This window comes from Salmo salar, chromosome ssa15 (assembly GCF_905237065.1).
Source record: "Salmo salar chromosome ssa15, Ssal_v3.1, whole genome shotgun sequence".
Lineage (NCBI taxonomy): Eukaryota > Metazoa > Chordata > Actinopteri > Salmoniformes > Salmonidae > Salmo > Salmo salar.
In genome coordinates this window covers 92,789,361-92,809,253 of record NC_059456.1, presented here as the reverse complement: position 1 = coordinate 92,809,253, position 19,893 = coordinate 92,789,361, and the positions used below count along the sequence as shown (strand labels likewise).

The 19,893-nt window shown below is 42.0% G+C and overlaps 1 protein-coding gene across 1 annotated transcript; it reads left to right on the top strand.

Moving 5' to 3' along the window:
• Window positions 1-14,132: 14,132 nt before the first annotated feature.
• igfbp6 (IGF binding protein 6) lies at window positions 14,133-17,306 on the top strand. Its single transcript, NM_001123650.1, has 4 exons — window positions 14,133-14,463; window positions 15,517-15,551; window positions 16,505-16,624; window positions 17,193-17,306. Exons 1-4 carry the CDS (start codon window positions 14,133-14,135, stop codon window positions 17,304-17,306), a joined length of 600 nt encoding a protein of 199 aa, NP_001117122.1.
• The last annotated feature ends 2,587 nt before the right edge of the window (window positions 17,307-19,893 follow it).

The following is a 19,893-nucleotide window of genomic DNA, read 5'->3' as shown; positions in this document are numbered from 1 at the left end:
TGCCCAGCTATTTTCAGGTCTCTCCAGTGATGTCTGATTGGGTTCAAGTCTGGGCTCTGGTTGGGCCACTCAAGGACATTCAGAGACTTGACCTGAAGCCACTCCTGTGTTGTCTTGGCTGTAAAATGGTCAAGGGGTCAGAATATTTTCAGAATGCGCTGTATATACTATATAAATGAGATGTTCGACGAGGTGGTACACACACACACACACACACACATATATAGTACCAGTCAAAAGTTTGGACACACCTACTCATTCCAGGGTTTCTTTAGTTTTACTATTTTCTACATTGTAGAATAATAGTGAAGACATCAAATAACACATATGGAATAATGTAGTAACCAAAAAAATAAATAAAACACCCTTTGCCTTGATGACAGCTTTGCACACTTGTCATTCTCTCAACCAGCTTCATGAGGTAGTCACCTGGAATGCATTTCAATTACCAGGTGTGCTATGTCAAAAGTTGATTTGTGGAATTTCTTTCCTTCTTAATGCGTTTGAGCCAATCAGTTGTGTTGTGAAATGGTAGGGGTGGTATAAAGAAGATAGCTCTATTTGGTAAAATACCAAGTCCATATTGTGGCAAGAACAGCTCAAATAAGCAAAGAGAAACAACAGTCCATCATTACTTTAAGGCAAGAAAGGCCGGTCAATCCAAAACATTTCAAGAACTTTGATGGTTTCTTCAAGTGCAGTCGCAAAAACCATCAAGTGCTATGATGAAACTGTTTCTCATGAGGACCGCCACAGGAAAGGAAGACCCAGAGTTACCTCTGCTGCAGAGGATAAGTTCACTAGAGTTACCAGCCTCAGAAATTGCATCCCAAATAAATGCTTCACGGAGTTCAGGTAATAGACATCTCAACAGTCAACTGTTCAGAGGAGATGGAAAAACAAGCAATGGACATTAGACCGGTGGAAATCTGTCCTTTGGTCAGATGAGTCCAAATGTGTGATTTTTGGTTGCCTTGTCTTTGTGAGACACAGAGTAGGTGAACAGATGATCTCTGCATGTGTGGTTCAGTCTTCCCTGTGGCTCAGTTGGTAGAGCATGGTGTTTGCAACGCCAGCATGGTGTGTGCAACGCTAGGGTTGTGGGTTTGATTCCCATGGGGGGCCAGTACAAAAAAAAAAAATGCATGAAATGTATGCATTCACTACTGTAAGTTGCTCTGGATAACAGTGTCTGCTAAATGACTAAAATGTAAATGGTTCACATTGTGAAGAATGGAGGAGGTGTGATGGTATGGGGGTACTTTGCTGGTGACACTGTCAGTGATTTATTTAGAATTCAAGGCACACTTAACAAGCATGGATACCAGAGCATTCTGCAGCAATACGCCATCCCATCTGGTTTGCGCTTAGTGGGACTATCATTTGTTTTCAATAGGACAATCACCCTAAACACACCTCCAGGCTGTGTAAGGGCTATTTGACCAAGGAGGAGAGTGATGAGTGCTGCATCAGATGACCTGGCCTCCACAATCACCTGACCTCAACCCAATTGACATGGTTTTGGATGAGTTGGACCGCAGAGTGAAGGAAAAGCTGCCAACAAGTGCTGAGCATATGTGGGATCACCTTCAAGACTGTTGGAAAAGCATTCCTCATGAAGCTGGTTGAGCGAATGCCAAAATTGTGCATAGCTGTCAAGGCAAAAGGGTGGCTACTTTGAAGAATCTCAAATATATTTTGATTTGTTTAACACTTTTTTGGTTACTACATGATTCCATATGTGTTATTTCATAGTTTTGATGTCTTCACTATTATTTGGAGTGGCAGGTAGCCTAGTGGTTAGAGCGTTGGACTAATAACCGAAAGGTTGCGAGATCGAATCCCCTAGCTAACAATGTAAAAAACCTTTGTTCTGCCCTTAGACAAGGCAGATATGGGTGCATATCAGTTCGTTTGATTTATTTTTATGCAGTACTGTACTATAAATTATAATTAACATCCTTTTAATTTATTCCCTCATTACAATCATCCTCTGTTTGTCCACCATTCATAACTCTCCCATGATCTATTTGGCTATCATTGAAAATAAGAATTTGTTCTTAACTGACTAACCTAGTTAAATGAAATATTACAAATAAAGAAAAACCCTTGAATATATACACATACACACACACGTATGTGGACACCTGCTTGTCGAACATTTCATTCCCAAATCATGGGCATTAACATGGAGTTGGTGCCACCTTTGCTGCTATAACAGCCTCCACTCTTCTGGGAAGGCTTTCAACTAGGTGTTGGAACATTGCTGCGGGGACTTGCTTAAATTCAGCCACAAGAGCATTTGTGAGGTTGGGCACTGATGCTGGGCGATTAGGCCTGGCTCGCAGTCGACGTTCCAATTCATCACCAAGGTGTTCGATGGGGTTGAGGTCAGGGCTCTGTGCAGGCCAGTCATGTTTTTCCACACCAATCTCAAACCTTTTCTGTGTGTACCTCACTTTGTGCATTGTCATGTTGAAACAGGAAAGGGCCTTCCCGATTCTGTGGAAGCACAGAATCTAGAATGTCATTGTAATGGTAAGATTTCCTTTCACTGGAACTAAGGGGCCTAACCCGAACCATGAAAAACAGCCCCAGACAATTATTACTCCTCCACCAAACGTTACAGTTGGCACTAGCGTTCTTCTGGCATCCGCCAAACCCAGATACGTCAGTCGGACTGCCAGATGGTGAAGCGTGATTCAGCACTCCAGAGAACGTGTTTCCACTGCTCCAGAGTCCAATGGCGGAGAGCTTTACACCACTCCAGCCAACTCTTGGCATTGCGCATGGTGATCTTAGGCTTGTGTGTGGCTGCTCGGCCACGGAAACCCATTTCATGAAGCTCCCCACGAACAGTTCTTGTGCTGACAATGTTTCCAGAGGCAGTTTGGAACTCGGTAGTAAGTGTTGCAACCGAGGACAGCCGATTTTTATGCGCTACACGCTTCAGCACTCAATGGTCCCATTCTGTGAGCTTGTGTGGCCTACCACTTCGCGGCTGAGCTGTTGTTGCTCCTAGAAGTTTCCACTTCAGAATAACAGCCCTCATAGTTGACTGGGGCAGCAATTTGACGAACTGACTTGTTGGAAAGGTGGCATCTTATGATGGTGCCATTTTGAAAGTCACTGAACTCTTCAGTACGGGCCATTCTACTGCCAATGTTTGTCTATGGAGATAGCGTCGCTGTGTGCTCAACTATATACACCTGTCATCAACGGGTGTGGCGAAATAGTCGAATCGACTAATTTGAATGGGTGTCCACATACACACAAAAAAGTATATGTGATGGGATGTATATACATTATGGACAGTATGTGGATAGAATATGTAGTATATCTGAAGAATACATAGATAGTATATGTACAGCAATAGCTGAATAGCATGGCCTTGACTGGAATACAGTATATACATATGAAATGGGTAAAACAATATGTAAAGTGACCAGTGTTCCATGGCAATGTACATAGGGCAGCAGTCTCTAAGGTGCAGGGTTGAGTAACCAGGCGGTAGCCAACTAGGGACAGTGACTAAGTTCAGGACATGATACTGGTGGGAGGCCGGCTAGTGATGGCTATTTAACAGTTTGATGGACTTGAGATAAAAGCTGTTTTTCAGTCTCTCGTCACAACTGTGGTGCACTTGTACTGACCTGAACAGGCCGTGGCTCGGGTGGCTGACATCCTTGATGATTTTCTTGGACTTCCTGTGACACCGAGTGCTGTAGATGTCCTGGAGGGCTGGCAGTGGGTCTCCGCTGATGCGTGGGCAGACCGCACCACCCTCTGGACAGCTCTGCGGTTGCGGACGGTGCAGTTGCTGTACCTAGCTGTGATACAGCCTTGACAGGATACTCTCAATTGTGCATCTGTAAAAGTTTATGAGGGTCTTAGGGGCCAAGCTAAAGTTCTTCAGCCTCCTGTGGTTGAAGAGGAGCTGTTGCGCCTTCTTCACCACACTGTGTGTAGATGGAACACTTCAGATTGTCAGTGGTATGTACTCTGAAGAACTTGAAGCTTTTCTCCTTCTCCACTGTGGCAGTGGGTCTAGGGTGTCGGGTAAGGTGGAGGTGATATGATCCTTAACTAGCCTCTCAAAGCACTTCATGATGACAGAAGTGAGTGCTACGGGGCGATAGTCATTTTGTTCAGTTACCTACGCCTTCTTGGGGACAGGAACAATGGTGGACATCTTGAAGAAAGTGGGGACAGACTGGGATAGGGAGAGACTGAATATGTCCGTAAACACGCCAGCTAGCTGGTCTGAGCATGCTCTGAGTACGCAGCTAGGGATGCCGTCTGGACCGGCAGCCTTGCGAGGGTTAACACGCTTAAATGTCTTACTCACGTTGGCAAAGGAGAACGAGAGCTCACAGTCCTCGGGAGCGGCCCAGGTGTGCCACAATGCTGATGTTTCACAATTAGATTGTGAAGTAATGAGATGTACTGGCCTAACAGAAAATCAAACAGTCAACAGTTACTGTGAGAGTCACAATTTTAAATGGAAAACTACTGTCAGGAGCTGCTATTAAATCATTGACTTTCCAACCCCAGCCTCTCTCTCCCTCTCTCTCTCACACACACACAGCCTGGCTGGCCCTACCTAGCTGTCTACAGCTGGACAGCCCGACCGCCTCCCCAGCGTCCCCACTGCCCTGGGTAACCACCCCACTCTGCCCTCTCAGCCAGCCAGCCAGGGAGAGCCAGAACCACAGCTACAGTTAGAGCCAGTGGCCGGCAGGACAAAGCCAAGCAGAATTAGGTGAAAGGTGATCCAGCCCATACAGGAGGGGGGGGTAGTCCTCCTGTGTCTCTGGCTGCTAACCTGTGCAACTCTTTCCCTCTCTCAGGCACACATACAGTAACACCTCTTCCACACAGACCTACCTGGGTTCAAATAATGCTTCAGCTGTGATGGATTGAGCTTGCATCCCACAACGGAACCAACACGATAGTCCCAAAAGTGCAAATCCCGCCTATCCGGCACTTTAGGCAAGCTCAAGCACGTTTAAAACAATTACTATTTAAACCCAGATTCTGGCCTGGATCCCGCATGAGTATTCACAGTCTGAAACTCCTTTGGTTTCCCTAAGTTAAAGTCCAGGGCTCATTCTCCTTCTTTCCTATGTAGTCCCAGTTCAGTTCAATCTGTAGGCGTTTACTGTACTGGCTGTACTGCACTTGACAGGTTCTACTGACTACATTAGTAGAAGGTACTTTAAAAGGTTATACATGTCTGAATGAAAGATTCACAGATGCACCTGGGCTTAGATAGGCTGATGAAATAGGAATGGAGTTTGAATTGATTGGAATGGAATTCAAATAAATCTGTTGAAATAAGTGGAATGCCACAGATCAAAGATGTTCTTCTGCTAGAATCGCAGAGGACAGATAAGCCTAGATTTGAGTACACAGGGGCAGTGTCTGACAGAGGTGAAATGAATCACTTGTGAAAGCGGAATGAGGAAACATGAAGATTCCAGTGACGCATATTCTGACAGGAACATGACCTTTATGGGAATGAAAGCTCCCGTACTGTCCAGATCTGGGGGAATTTTACAGGATGTGCGTCATGACGACGGAGAATTGATAACGGCATCACAAAGTATGGATGTGGCGTTCTTTAATGGTCACTCTAAACTTCTAATGTCAAACTAATTTAATTTTACCTGCAGATAGCTATCAGATTCCAACTGTGAATCGCGTGTGAGAATTCTTGTGTTACCCTTTTCTTTGATGAAGGGGGGTTCAGGTTCTGAGAAACTTGCTTGGAAAATGGCCTCCATCTCGCACAAGTACACATCTCACATAGGTCAGGAATGTGAGGAACATCACCTTCAACAAACTGTCAGCCCTGACGCTACTGAGAAAGGCTTCATGCATAAATTGTGCATATAATTACAGTACACTGCACTGTTAATATTCTCATAGTAAGCTAAGTTTGCAACATAAGTTGCAAATCAGTTGTGAATACTTGCAGGCATTGCAAATCCTTGCAGGAGGCTATAGGACTATTATGGTAACACTTTACATACTTAAAAGGATTTATAAAGAGGTTATATGTAGGCCTAACATATAAACTATCCATAATTATCAACTACGTATAAAACCTTTATCCTTAAAGTATACCTAATTTTAAGTGTAACCACAAGTTTGAGCTGCTGTGTGGCTCTTTTCCACTACACCGGAATGAAAAGAAACCAGTGACTACCCATTCCTTGAGATCTTGGTAGAGGTTTGTGTGCACAGCCTAGGGCCAGGCAGGATAGCTGGATAATGTTTAGTTTCCAACTCTAAAACCCAGGAGAGGAAGTCCATCAAGCTTGCCCAACTTGCCACTAGAAGAATACATGCCACTACTCCTCCTGCCTGCCTCACTTTCGCTTCCACATTCAGTCTCATAAATTACCGTGCTGCAACCCTTCTCCCATCCTCTAATTTACGACAGAATGCTAGCAGGCTTTCCTGTGCTAAATCACTAGGAGACTTTGTGCAAACTGGATTGTATGACAGAGAGGAGGGAGCTGTTGGTCAGGCTAGGTTATAGCCCTAGCCTACCTATGAGCACATCAGCTGAATAAATGCAGAGCAATATTCTCTGACTCAGTTGAATAACAACTGCATCTCAAGCAGCAGAGACCTTCAGCAAGCGATGCCCACCACTGTGCTGGATCACTAACCCTCCCTCCCTCACACACAGGGACATTTTTGAGGTAGTGGCTTCACATTGATGAACAGAGACAGCAGGGGGCTCTCAGAGGGAATTTAATATGATGTTTAGAAAATTGTCAGCAATAAGATGCCAAGAGGATAAGATTACTGAGGATGGATGGAAAAGCAATCTTGGGCATGACCATGAATGATGGTATGTAGAGAGAACACTCTCATATTGTGTGTAATCCAACGTTTCAAAATGAATGATCGGGAGAACCAAAATATTTACTGTTTAAATGCACATAATATTGAAATTCCCTTTAAATGTGAAAAAGATCTGGTTGAGTGGTCATTGGATAAATCTTTGGATGCACAAATGGCACATCATGGAAAAATACAAAATATGTTTTATTTTACACATACTCCAGGTAGACCATACAATGATGATTTAATTTTTTTAAATGCAGCAAGGCAGACACAAAGTTAAGATGATGCCTTTCACTTGGCAGTCTAGTACACACATGCTGCTGCCAGTCTAGTACACACATGCTGCTGCCAGTCCAGTACACACATGCTGCTGCCAGTCCAGTACACACATGCTGCTGCCAGTCCAGTACACACATGCTGCTGCCAGTCCAGTACACACATGCTGCTGCCAGTCCAGTACACACATGCTGCTGCCAGTCTAGTACACACATTCTGCCAGTCCAGTACACACATGCTGCTGCCAGTCTAGTACACACATGCTGCTGCCAGTCTAGTACACACATTCTGCCAGTCCAGTACACACATGTTGCTGCCAGTCTAGTACACACATTCTGCCAGTCCAGTACACACATGCTGCTGCCAGTCCAGTACACACATGTTGCTGCCAGTCTAGTACACACATTCTGCCAGTCCAGTACACACATTCTGCCAGTCCAGTACACACATGCTGCTGCCAGTCCAGTACACACATTCTGCCAGTCTAGTACACACATGCTGCTGCCAGTCCAGTACACACATGCTGCCACCAGTCTAGTACACACATTCTGCCAGTCCAGTACACACATGTTGCTGCCAGTCTAGTACACACATTCTGCCAGTCCAGTACACACATGTTGCTGCCAGTCTAGTACACACATTCTGCCAGTCCAGTACACACATGTTGCTGCCAGTCTAGTACACACATTCTGCCAGTCCAGTACACACATGTTGCTGCCAGTCCAGTACACACATGTTGCTGCCAGTCTAGTACACACATTCTGCCAGTCCAGTACACACATGCTGCTGCCAGTCTAGTACACACATGCTGCTGCCAGTCTAGTACACACATTCTGCCAGTCCAGTACACACATGCTGCTGCCAGTCTAGTACACACATTCTGCCAGTCCAGTACACACATGCTGCTGCCAGTCTAGTACACACATTCTGCCAGTCCAGTACACACATGCTGCTGCCAGTCTAGTACACACATTCTGCCAGTCCAGTACACACATGCTGCTGCCAGTCTAGTACACACATTCTGCCAGTCCAGTACACACATGCTGCTGCCAGTCTAGTACACACATTCTGCCAGTCCAGTACACACATGCTGCTGCCAGTCCAGTACACACATGCTGCTGCCAGTCTAGTACACACATTCTGCCAGTCCAGTACACACATGCTGCTGCCAGTCTAGTACACACATTCTGCCAGTCCAGTACACACATGCTGCTGCCAGTCTAGTACACACATTCTGCCAGTCCAGTACACACATGCTGCTGCCAGTCTAGTACACACATGCTGCTGCCAGTCTAGTACACACATTCTGCCAGTCTAGTACACACATGCTGCTGCCAGTCTAGTACACACATGATGCTGCCAGTCCAGTACACACATGCTGCTGCCAGTCTAGTACACACATTCTGCCAGTCCAGTACACACATGATGCTGCCAGTCCAGTACACACATGATGCTGCCAGTCTAGTACACACGATGCCCTTCACTCACCAGTCTAGTACAGTCTACCTCCCTGTCATAAGACAGTTTCAGACATGGGCCCTAAACTATGTCCCAAATGGAACCCCATTCCCTTCTTTATTGAGCAAAATGTATTTACTACGACCGTGAAATGTGGTTGTCTCACCTAGCTATCGTAAGATGAATGCACTAACTTCAGGGTGGCAGGTAGCCTAGTGATTAGAGTGTTGGGCCAGTAACCAAAAAGGTTGCTAGATCGAATCCCCGAGCTGACAAAATAAAAATCTGTCATTCTGCCCCTGAACAAGGCAGTTAATCCCCGGTAGGCCGTCATTGTAAGTAAGAATTTGATCTTAACTGACTTGCCTAGTTAAAATATATATATTTAAGTTGCTCTGGGTAAGAGCTTCTGCTAAATTACTAAAATGTATATAGAAAAATAGGGTGCCATTTGGGTTGCAGAAGTCCATCTAACCATCTTTTCATAGGACAACCCTGTTTTTAATGAGACGGCATATTGATTTGAGGAACTGTACTTTAAGGCCGAAATCGTGTTTCTGAAGAAACCAAAGCATGCAGATTGACCACATGAAAACTACCACTTGCCAGTCTGCCTCGCTGTCATGTGACAGTTTAATTCATCGACATGCTTGGTAGGCATAACCTTGTCCCCAGACAAGTGCACACAGCTTGGGGAGAAACCCTGTTTTTGCTGAGACGGTATATTGATGCATTAGCCAAAAACAAAACAAAAAATGGTGGTCCCAGCTCTGTAATGCGCTTGCCAATTCTGTTGCTGTCATTTGACAGGCCAAACATGTTTGGAATGGCAGCGTCAGCCAATCAGCACCTTTGTTGTTCTACGCGATGTGCCATTCCAAAATGGCTGCAGTGGCAACCACTACTCAGCATGAGGACAAAAGGGACGTTTTCTAGGAAAGAAAATGGAGCAGTGTGGATAACCGTAAAATTTGAAGTACAGTGGCATATCCCATCCCTGCATTGAGGGATGTAACCATGATTGCGTTCTGACCCCAGTGCAGCTCAGTGTGAACAAGCATAAAGGTAGGGCGGGTATCTTCTGGCAAGCTGCTCACATCAGACACACAGATTCACTAGCCACCTTGCTGTGTAGGCACTGCTCTAGCATACCCCTATTCTTGTGAAATGCTTACCTTTTGTCCAGTATCTCATTAATTCATTTAGAAAATGCACTTGTGTTCATTAGGTAAGACTCCAAAAAACTACAGTAGAAAAACTTTGCAGAAGTATAGCGCTTCCTAGTGACTGTTACGTACAACAACGGAAGTCAGAAAGCAGGTGCAGAAGGTGAGTTTAAAAATGAATAAATGCAGAACAAGAAAAGCGTACAGAACGTGAAACAAAACAATACTACCTAGTGAACAATGGCTACTGAGGGCTAAATAAAGGGAGAGTAATCAAGGAAATAATGATATCCAGGTGTGCGTAATGATGGTTGCCAGGGACAGTGGTTAGTAGACCGGCGATGGTGAGCACAACAGTGAGTCAATCAAAGCAAGCCATGAGAGAGACTGACAATCTGTTAAACCAATTCCATATCAAAAACATAAAATGTGATCTATAATGAAAAAGAATAGGTCTGTCTGTCTGTCTGTCAGTCTGTGTACAGAGGAAAAATGAGTAATCCAGGGAGTGTGGAAAAAGAGAGTCCCCATTGGTCTGGCGTGTCTCTTAGATTCTCCTGACAAAACATGTGGAAACAGACTAGCTAGGGCTGTAGCTGTTGTAGCTCACTGATGGGAACATAAGACTGCAGGTGATTTCTGCTCTTAGTGCCAAGATCAATCATCCCTAATAAGAACACCAGGCGGCTGACGACTAAACAGGTTTTCACCATTGGGGTTCCGGAACTATTGACATCTTTCTAAATCCTGTTTTATGCTCTCTGAAATGATGTCATAATGTTCATGTTGCCTCGTGACAACAGTATATAAACACATAATCTTGTCCTTACAGGAGTCTCCTCCATGGCAGTGGTGGAAAAGTACTCAATTATCATAAAGGTAAAGATACCTTAATAGACAATGACTAAAGTAAAAGTAACCTAGTAAAATACTACTTGAGTAAAAGTCTAAAAGTATTTGGTTTTAAATGTACTTAAGTACAGGGGTAGAAAAAGTACTCAATTGTCATAGTTGAGTAAAAGCACAAAATAAAAGTAAATGCTATACATCAAATTCCTGATATTAAGCAAACCAGACGGCACAATATATTTTTTTATATAATTTAGAAACACAGAATTTGTGTTTAGTGAGTCCAACAGATAAGAAGCAGTAGGGATGACAACACATTATATTGACAGGTGTGTGAATTGGACCATATTGCGGTTCTGCCTGAGCATTCGAAATGTAATGAGTACTTTTGCGTGTCAGGGAAAATGCATGGGAGTAAAAAGTACATATTTTCTTTAGAAATGTAGTGGATATTTTCTTTAGAAATGTGTGGAGTAAAAGTAAAAGTTGTCAAAAATATAAATAGTAAAGTACAGATACCCCCTAAAAACTACTTAAGTAGAAATGTAAAGTATTTTTACTTAATTACTTAAGTGCTTTAGGCTACACCATGGTAGTAACCTCAGACAAACTACCGCACCCAACACTATGAAAAATATGCTCTATAGATAAGAGTGGATTTTTAACCTCTGGAGCTCTAACCCATATAAATAGATGAGTCAATCAAATTCTATGGTACATTAGAGTCATTCTAATTCTATTGAATCATTCTAATTCTATGGGTACATTAGAGTTATTCTAAAGCTATTAAATCATTCTGATTCTATGGGTACATTAAAGTCATTCTAAATCTATTGAATCATTCTAATTCTATGGGTACATTAGTCATTCTAATTCTATTGAATCATTCTAATTCTATGGGTTCATTAGAGTCATTCTAATTCTTTTGAATCATTCTAATTCTATGGGTTCATTAGTCATTCTAATTCTTTTGAATCATTCTAATTCCATGCTCCATCATATGATCCTCCAGCAAAGGCTGGTTTATGCATTATATTGTTGTTTGATGTATTTGGACAAGACAAATAAAATGTACTGTAATATGCATTATAGCCCCATCTCTATTGCTATTCTATGCCTACTATGATCACAATTATGGAAGTATGGAATTCAGATTCTTCAGCCATGGCAGAATTCTGGAACAATGGAATGGAACTGTAAGTGATATGAAGAGTTGTGAGGCTCAGGATGGGGGAGAGTGATCTCTTGAAGATGGTGCCCGTGAAGCAAATGTTGAACGGTTGAATGGATAGATTGATTGCATTATTGGCTGCTGCCTGCCTCAGCCCTTTCTCTATTACGGTCAGTATGTACACTACCGTTCAAAAGTTTGGGGTCACTTAGAAATGCCCCTATTTTTGAAAAAAAAAGCATTATATTTATCCATTAAAATAACATCAAATTGATCAGAAATACAGTGTTGACATTGTTAATGTTGTAAATGACTATTGCAGCTGGAAACGGCAGATTTTTTATGGAATATCTACATAGGCGTACAGAGGCCCATTATCAGAAACCATCACTCCTGTGTTCCAATGGCACGTTGTGTTAGCTAATCCAAGTTTATAATTTTAAAAGGCTAATTGATCATTAGAAAACCCTTTTTCAATTATGTTAGCACAGCTAAAAGACTGTTGTGGTGATTAAAGAAGCAATAAAACTGGCCTTCTTTAGACTAGTTGAGTATCTGGAGCATCAGCATTTGTGGGTTCGATTACAGGCTCAAAATCTCCAGAAACAAAGCACTTTCTTCTGAAACTCGTCAGTCTATTCTTGTTCTGAGAAATTAAAAAGATATTTCATGTGAGAAATTGCCAAGAAACTGAAGATCTCGTACAACGCTGTGTACTACTCCCTTCACAGAACAGCGCAATCTGGCTCTAACCAGAATAGAAAGAGGAGTGGGAGGCCCCGGTGCACAACTGAGCAAGAGGACAAGTACCGGGGCCTCCCACTCCTCTTTCTATTCTGGTCAGAGCCAACTGTGTTGTGAGACAAAGCTACACATTTTTGAGTGGCCTTTTATTGTCCCCAGCACAAGGTGCACTTGGGTAATGATCATTCTGTTTAATCTGCTTCTTGATATGCCACACCTGTCAGGTGGATGGATTATCTTGGTAAAGGATAAATGCTCACTAACAGGGATGTAAACAAATTTGTGCACAACATTGGAGAGAAATATGTTTTTGTGCGTATGGAACATTTCTGGGATCTTTTATTTCAGCTCATGAAACATGGGACCAACACTTTCCATATTGTGCTTATATTTTTGGTCAGTGTATTTCAATTGACTGATTTCCTTATATGAAATGTAACTCAGTTTAATCTTTAAAATTGTTGCATTTTACTTTTATATTTTTGTTCAGTGTATAATGTGTTAAATACCCAGTCCGGCCATCATCAAGCCCTGTCATCCCTGGTCTCAACGATCACGTTCACTATAGTTGGTCAGGAGGTGCGATAGTGCCCCTGTTGGAGCGATACCAATCCATTCCACATTGTTTGATCTGGAAAAAGTTGAGCAAAACAATGGGTTATAGTTATGCACATGCATTACACAAGGTAAGAACAAGATTCACCAGCTGCTGAAACATGTTTTTCATGGCAATCCACTTTCAGTTTATATTAAAACACTTCTACTTCTGGGAACCTTTCTTGACTAACATTTGGCACACATCTAAGTAGATCCTTATTACACTGTACTGATAAAATAAGCTATTTGTTTGGTTATTTTAACTTTCTCCTGTACACGGACAGTTCACTATCCTCTCTGCAATTCGATCAACTTTTGTCATTTTCATTTATTTATCAAAGTTATCTTTTTATTTAGTGCCTCTTTTGCAAGATCCAAGATCCAAGATTCTTCTCTGGTCGGGGTTGACAGAGCATTAGAACAAGTCTTATAGGGCTAAATATTGCAGTCCGTATAGTTGAATGCAATGCAATAGCTTTGTTTAATAGCTACCATGGCAAATATGACCAGAATGGTCTTACAACCAAGTATAATGGGGAGAACGTGTATGTTGTATAATGTATACTGTTTAATGGGGGGGGGGGGGTGAAAGGAAGAGGTGGGGGAGGGGGCGGGATGAAAGGAAGAGGTGGGGGAGATTTTGATAATTTCCAAAAGGAAAATAATCCACCCCCACCTCTTCCTCTACTCCCTCATCCATTCTCTCTCTCTCTCTCTGAGTCCCAGCCCCTGAAGGTGTCATAACTGTGTTCTCTCTCTCCCTCTCTATCACCGCCTTTCAGATCTTTAAAAGCTGCTGCTTTGCTGTGTCTCGATCTCCGTTTGTCTCCTCTAGCACTGCTGAGGACTCCTGGCTGTCTTGAGATTAAACCGGCTAAGCACCAAGCAAAGCTGAAGAGACGGAAAGAAGACGGAGAAACAACAGAGAAGAAATAGCATTAGCCACATTTGACTGAGAAAGAGAGGGAGAAAGAGAGAGTGTGGAGCTGAACCTGAGACCTGGACAGAAAATGCCTCTCCTTTCTAACTTAACAACTATTATCTTGTTGTTGATTGCTCACTGCGGATGTTCGACTCTAGCTAACCGTTTGGGACCCTACAAGGGTTGTCTCTCGTGTAAAGAACCAGGTCGGGGCCCCCGCGACCATATTGGGCAGGCAGGCGGTACATCAATGTTGGCCCAGGGAGAGCCCTGTGGTGTGTACACCATGAACTGTGCCAAGGGGCTGCGCTGCGTGCCTCTTCCTCAGGAACACAGCCCTCTCCAGGCTCTGTTGCAGGGCAGGGGCTTCTGCACCAAGCACAGCAGGACCAGTCCCACGGAGAGGCCCCACCCCACAGGTAAGACTGAGACACAAACCACCAGCACGTCTAATAGTATTCAATTCAGCTTTGTGTTGTGTGTGTTAGGGCAATTATACTACAGATTAGTTTATTAAGGGGGTAGCTGTAGTAGTACGTAGTAGGACACAATCTCTCATCATCAGTGTGAATATTGTATGTGACGTTGGCGTGCACCAAATAGAAATGCTAGTACTGTATTATCATATGAGTATGACATTTAATGTTAGATGCATGACAAGCACTAAACATGGATTTGAAAGGGCTGCATGGTCTTGATTTCTATGCTGCAGTGCCTCTGGAGTCATGTGACTAGGGTTGCACAATTCCGGGAACTTTCCATAAATTCCCTGGTTTTCCAGAATCCTGGTTGGAGGTTTCCTAATTTCCAACCGGGATTTCAGGAAACCATGGAATTTATTGAAAGTTCCCAGAATTTTGCAATCCTACTTGTGACCAAAATCTAATTTGAGGGACTTTGGAACTAGAAGTCTCAAACGTTGCCTTGAGCAGCATATCATCAGTCATGGAATAAATTGAATTTAGGCTACACTATGATGAACAGACACTTGTGAGGCTCTGTTTAGGCATATTAGTACGTAGTAGCTGGTGTAAGTATGTGTGTGTGTGTGAGTGTGTGTAAGTATGTGTGTTTGTGTGTGTGTGTGTAGGTATGCCTCATGATACATGTGATGTGTATGGTACTGTACATGCATTTCAAAGAGAGGTTGTGATCTGTGCGTGTGCATTTTCTTGACAGCACAGAATGAGGTGTCACGCTGTCACCCACATTCAGATTATGCTGCTATTCATTGCAAGCTCTCCACCTACTGTTCAGACTAAGCCACTGCGATCCCTTAGTAAGGACATTCTACAGGAACTATACTCATGGGAAATATACATCGGTATCCAGTATATGCTTGATGATTCATGTCTTGCAACAGCTTGAAATAAAATACTTCTAACTTATATAATGATATCAGAGATGGGTTAAGTTTCCTAATAATGGCCAGATTTAATGTATTATTGTTAATATGCTGCTCTCTCCTATAGGTCCACATCCTTCACATAGTGGTGAAATAGAAAAGGTATGTTTTATCCAAGTATGAAGATAATAATGATTTCTACATACACTTACCCACACTTGCTTAAATGTGAGAAAATATGCATAGCTGATTACATAATGTGTTCATATTCATACAGATAGATACTGTATGATGGAAGGAGCCCGGGAGAGTTAGTTATTACTGAAGCTGCTGTGTATCTGGGTGATACAGTGACAGCATTCTGCAGCCATATGGGGCATGATGTGTATGCAGCTGCGTGGCAGAACTAATAGGCCATGATGTGAATCAGCCAAGTTTAGACTCGACTGTGGTGGCCTTGGATTTTTCCCTTTACAAGAAGAGGTTGATCTGCGATAAAACACAAACACAACACACAATTTGTTTCTACAATTTAACAAATACAGTGCATTCGGAAAGTATTCAGACCCCTTACATTTTTCCACATTTTGTTACGTTACAGCCTTATTCTAAAATGTAATTGTTTTTTTCCCTCACCAATCTACACACAATACCCCATAATGTCAAAGCAAAAACAGGTTTTAGAAATTTTATGAATACTTTCCCGAATGCACTGTACTGTATATATATAGTCACAGTTGCTTCAAACCACTGTCTCAGTGACCTGAAAAGGAACAGCCTTTGTCTAACAATATTATATAATGACATGGTATTATGTAACATATAATATGTTTAGCTTCTGGCTTCATGCTGCATCCCTGACATACATGTACTATGATATCCACACATGTTGTAGCTACTTCAATAGGCTACTTAAGGGTTCTCTGCATTTTCTGTCATTTAATAAGCATTTCTGCTTGTGTAGTTACTTTATTTATCTATGTGTAGTTACTGTATTTATCAATCTGTAGTTACCGTATTGACCAATGTGTAGTTACTGTATTGACCAATGTATAGTTACTGTATTTATCAATGTGCAGTTATCGTATTTATCAATGTATCCTTGTTCTGTTTAGGCACCCTGCCGTAAGCTGCTCAATAGTGTTCTGCGTGGTGTTGAGCTCACTATCTTCCTGTCTGATCGTGACATCTATATCCCCAATTGTGACACTCTGGGCTTTTACAGGAAAAAGCAGGTAGATACAGAGCAACATGTTTGCTGACGTGAATATTTGACTGTGTATGTATATTTGGCTGTGTATGTGTTTATGCGATCCAGAGTTGCATGCTATCCCTCTATTTAATTGCATACTATCGCTCTATTTAATTGCATTCTATCTCTCTATGTAATTGCATGCTATCCCTCTATTTAATTGCATGCTATCTCTCTATTTAGTTGCATGCTATCCCTCTATTTAGTTGCATGCTATCCCTCTATTTCGTTGCATGCTATCCCTCTATTTAGTTGCATTCTATCTCTCTATTTAGTTGCATGCTATCCCTATATTTAGTTGCATGCTATCCCTCTATTTAGTTGCATGCTATCCCTCTATTTAGTTGCATGCTATCTCTCTATTTAGTTGCATGCTATCTCTCTATTTAGTTGCATGCTATCTCTCTATTCAGTTCAGCCCAAAAATGTCTCCACGGCCAGAGGCTCTGGATAAAGAAGACTTTTCTTTCAGGTCCTCTGGGCTGTGGACATGCAGACAATAGTTCTGTGGTATGATGACATATCATTCTCTCTCCTCTCACACAACACAGTGTCGTTCCTCCAAGGGTATACAGCGTGGCCTCTGTTGGTGTGTGGACGAGCTGGGTACTGCCTTGTCCTCACGTGCCAGCGAAGACGGCACTTTACCATGCGATGGAGATTGAGGGAGGTCTCTGTCCCAAAACTTTGAGCCTAGAGGAGGGGAATAGGAGGAGGAGGAGCAGGATATGGAGAGGGGGTGGCTTTAGCTTGTGCTAGACACTGCCTCGACAGGAGAAACCAGGGATTAACCACTTCCTATGGAAATTACCCAAAATTAGGTTACAGTTCTCTAGTCAAGAAACATCTAAACAAAGACACATACCTACAGTACTACAGTAGCAATATCCAGCTTAATGTTCAACAGTTTGCAGCTACAATACCAGTCCTCTGAATCATTCAGTGTGACAATGTGCTATAGCTTACCTAGCTCACATTACCACTTTGTTACTCACTGCCTCAACTAACTGATATCTCAGCTGTATTTCTCCATAATGAATTCCCTGGCTCTTGTCCTGGCTTCGTCCGTTCGTTGTAGATGTTCTGTTTTATAGGATAGCTGACAGTGCCTGTGTTTGTTATTGACTCAGTAGGCTGAAATACTGTTACGCTGGTGTTGGTGTGGCACAATGTCTGAAAACATGTCTACGTCACCATCCTCTCTCCAAAGATACACTGACATTATGATATTTAATTAATACAATATAAGAATATTCCTTTTCTATTTAATTTATTTTGGAATATGTAGTACTGCTTGAATTTTACACTTATCCTATAATCGCGTCAGAAAAATAGTGATGTGAAACAGTCCGTTGTTGTTGAAATGACGTTCCGACTGTTCTGAAAGCTGATTGTTTGTACATATTTGGGATTTTTGTGGTTGACAGTGTGTTCTGAAGTGGCAGACAAAAAACGCTTATGGCTGTTACGCTTTTCAAGACGTTGTTAAGCATATTTTTATATACATCAATATAATATTTTATATATAAATTGTTGGTTTATTTAATGAACTACAATGCCATGTATTTTTATATTGTCAGCTGTTTTTTTTTAATTTTTTTAAACAGAGGTTATTTTATTTCATTGCTAGGGACAACATTGTGCTTTGCCGGCAGTAGCACCCTCATAGCAAAATTCACCACACACATCTGAGCAATTCAACTGTTATGATTTTTTACTTCAAGATTTCTATTTTATTTATACTTTGACCATTTAATATTGGAATGTATCATGGTAATGTTTTGCTTTTGGCACATCCTATTACAATGCTCATTTTCGTAAATGAAGTTTAAATATGTTACAGTTACTTAATTGTCTTTCCCCAGTCCTCACAAAAAAAACGTTAAATTGTGATAAACTGTGTGATTAGATGATGTCTATTTCTCACCAATCTTGTTGTGCCAATCTCTTTGCTGTGATGCTAGGTCCATGCACAGGGGGCCTGTAAGAGCTCAAATAAAATATAATGATATCAAACTGGACAACAATAAATAAATACATATATTAATATAACAAAGAGCATTATGGTGTGTTTTATTTGTGAGCTCCACCAGTGCAGTAGCTGTAGTGGGATTGGATCGCATTCATTTTACAAAGGTGCTTAGTCATAGTCACAGTCTGAAGCCCCACACATGTGTAGCAGCTAAATGTAGCACAGCATAGCTACTTGGCTAGCCACTTTGTTCTCTTATGTCAGAGTTGATTTAAAATCATGGCCATGATTTCAAGTATTTGTTTTCTGTTGAAATTAAGATCTAATAACTGTCTCTCCAATAAGATCTAATTACTGTACATCCAGATTAAGTTACAAATAAATCAACAGGTTAGGAATTAATAGAATGAATAGGCATCAGTATGATGGAGGTTTTCTACCATGTCTAGGGGATACAAAGGACCATTTGCTCTGGCACTTACAGTACACAAGGACACATGCCTGTTTCCAAGGAAACAGCATAGAATATCCAATTTGTCCATGCAAAATAATTAGAAATGCAGGTCTTGCAGAAGATGATGCAGGAAAGTAAGCAGCGTCCTTTGTTAAATCACACCACATGTCCTGCTTCTGTATCTAGGGTGGTTACATTTGCTATTTGTAGGAGACTGAATATAGGAGACATCCTATAGCTACTTTCTCTGTGCACAGAATCAACAATTTAAAATGTGCTCAGATGGAAGAAGTATCAAAATGCTATGCCATTAACATTGCTTGTGGTATATCCTCTATTATGAACCGGGTGGTTCGAGCCCTGAATGTTGATTGGTTGAAAGTTGTGGTATATCAGATCGTATATACCACAGGTATGACAAAAAAATGACCTTTTACTGTTATAATTACATTGGTAATCAGTTTATAATAGCAATAAGACACCTCGGGGGTTTGTGGTATATGGCTAATATACCTAGGCTAACGGCTGTATCCAGTCACTCCGCGTTGTGCATAAGAACAGCTCTTAGCCATGGTATATTGGCCATATACCACACCCCTTCGTGTCATATTACTTAAGAGCAATGCTGGTGCAATGCTTTAGTTATTAGTGGCCAAGGCATATGAGAGATGTTATGTCAGAAGTGCTAACCGAGAGGAGGGTCTGCGTCTCAAATGGCACCCTATTCCCTAGTGCACTATATATTCTGCCCTGGTCAAAAGTAGTGCACTAAATAGGGAATGGTGTTATTTGGGATGCACACGTCTCCACTGGGCACATAGTGGTT

Bases quoted from the DNA above. Each gene is read 5' to 3' on its own strand.
- igfbp6 (NM_001123650.1), top strand. From the start codon at position 14,133: ATGCCTCTCCTTTCTAACTTAACAACTATTATCTTGTTGTTGATTGCT. The intron at 15,552-16,504 runs GTATGTTTTATC...TGTTCTGTTTAG, and splicing joins ATAGTGGTGAAATAGAAAAG to GCACCCTGCCGTAAGCTGCT. The intron at 16,625-17,192 runs GTAGATACAGAG...CACACAACACAG, and splicing joins GCTTTTACAGGAAAAAGCAG to TGTCGTTCCTCCAAGGGTAT.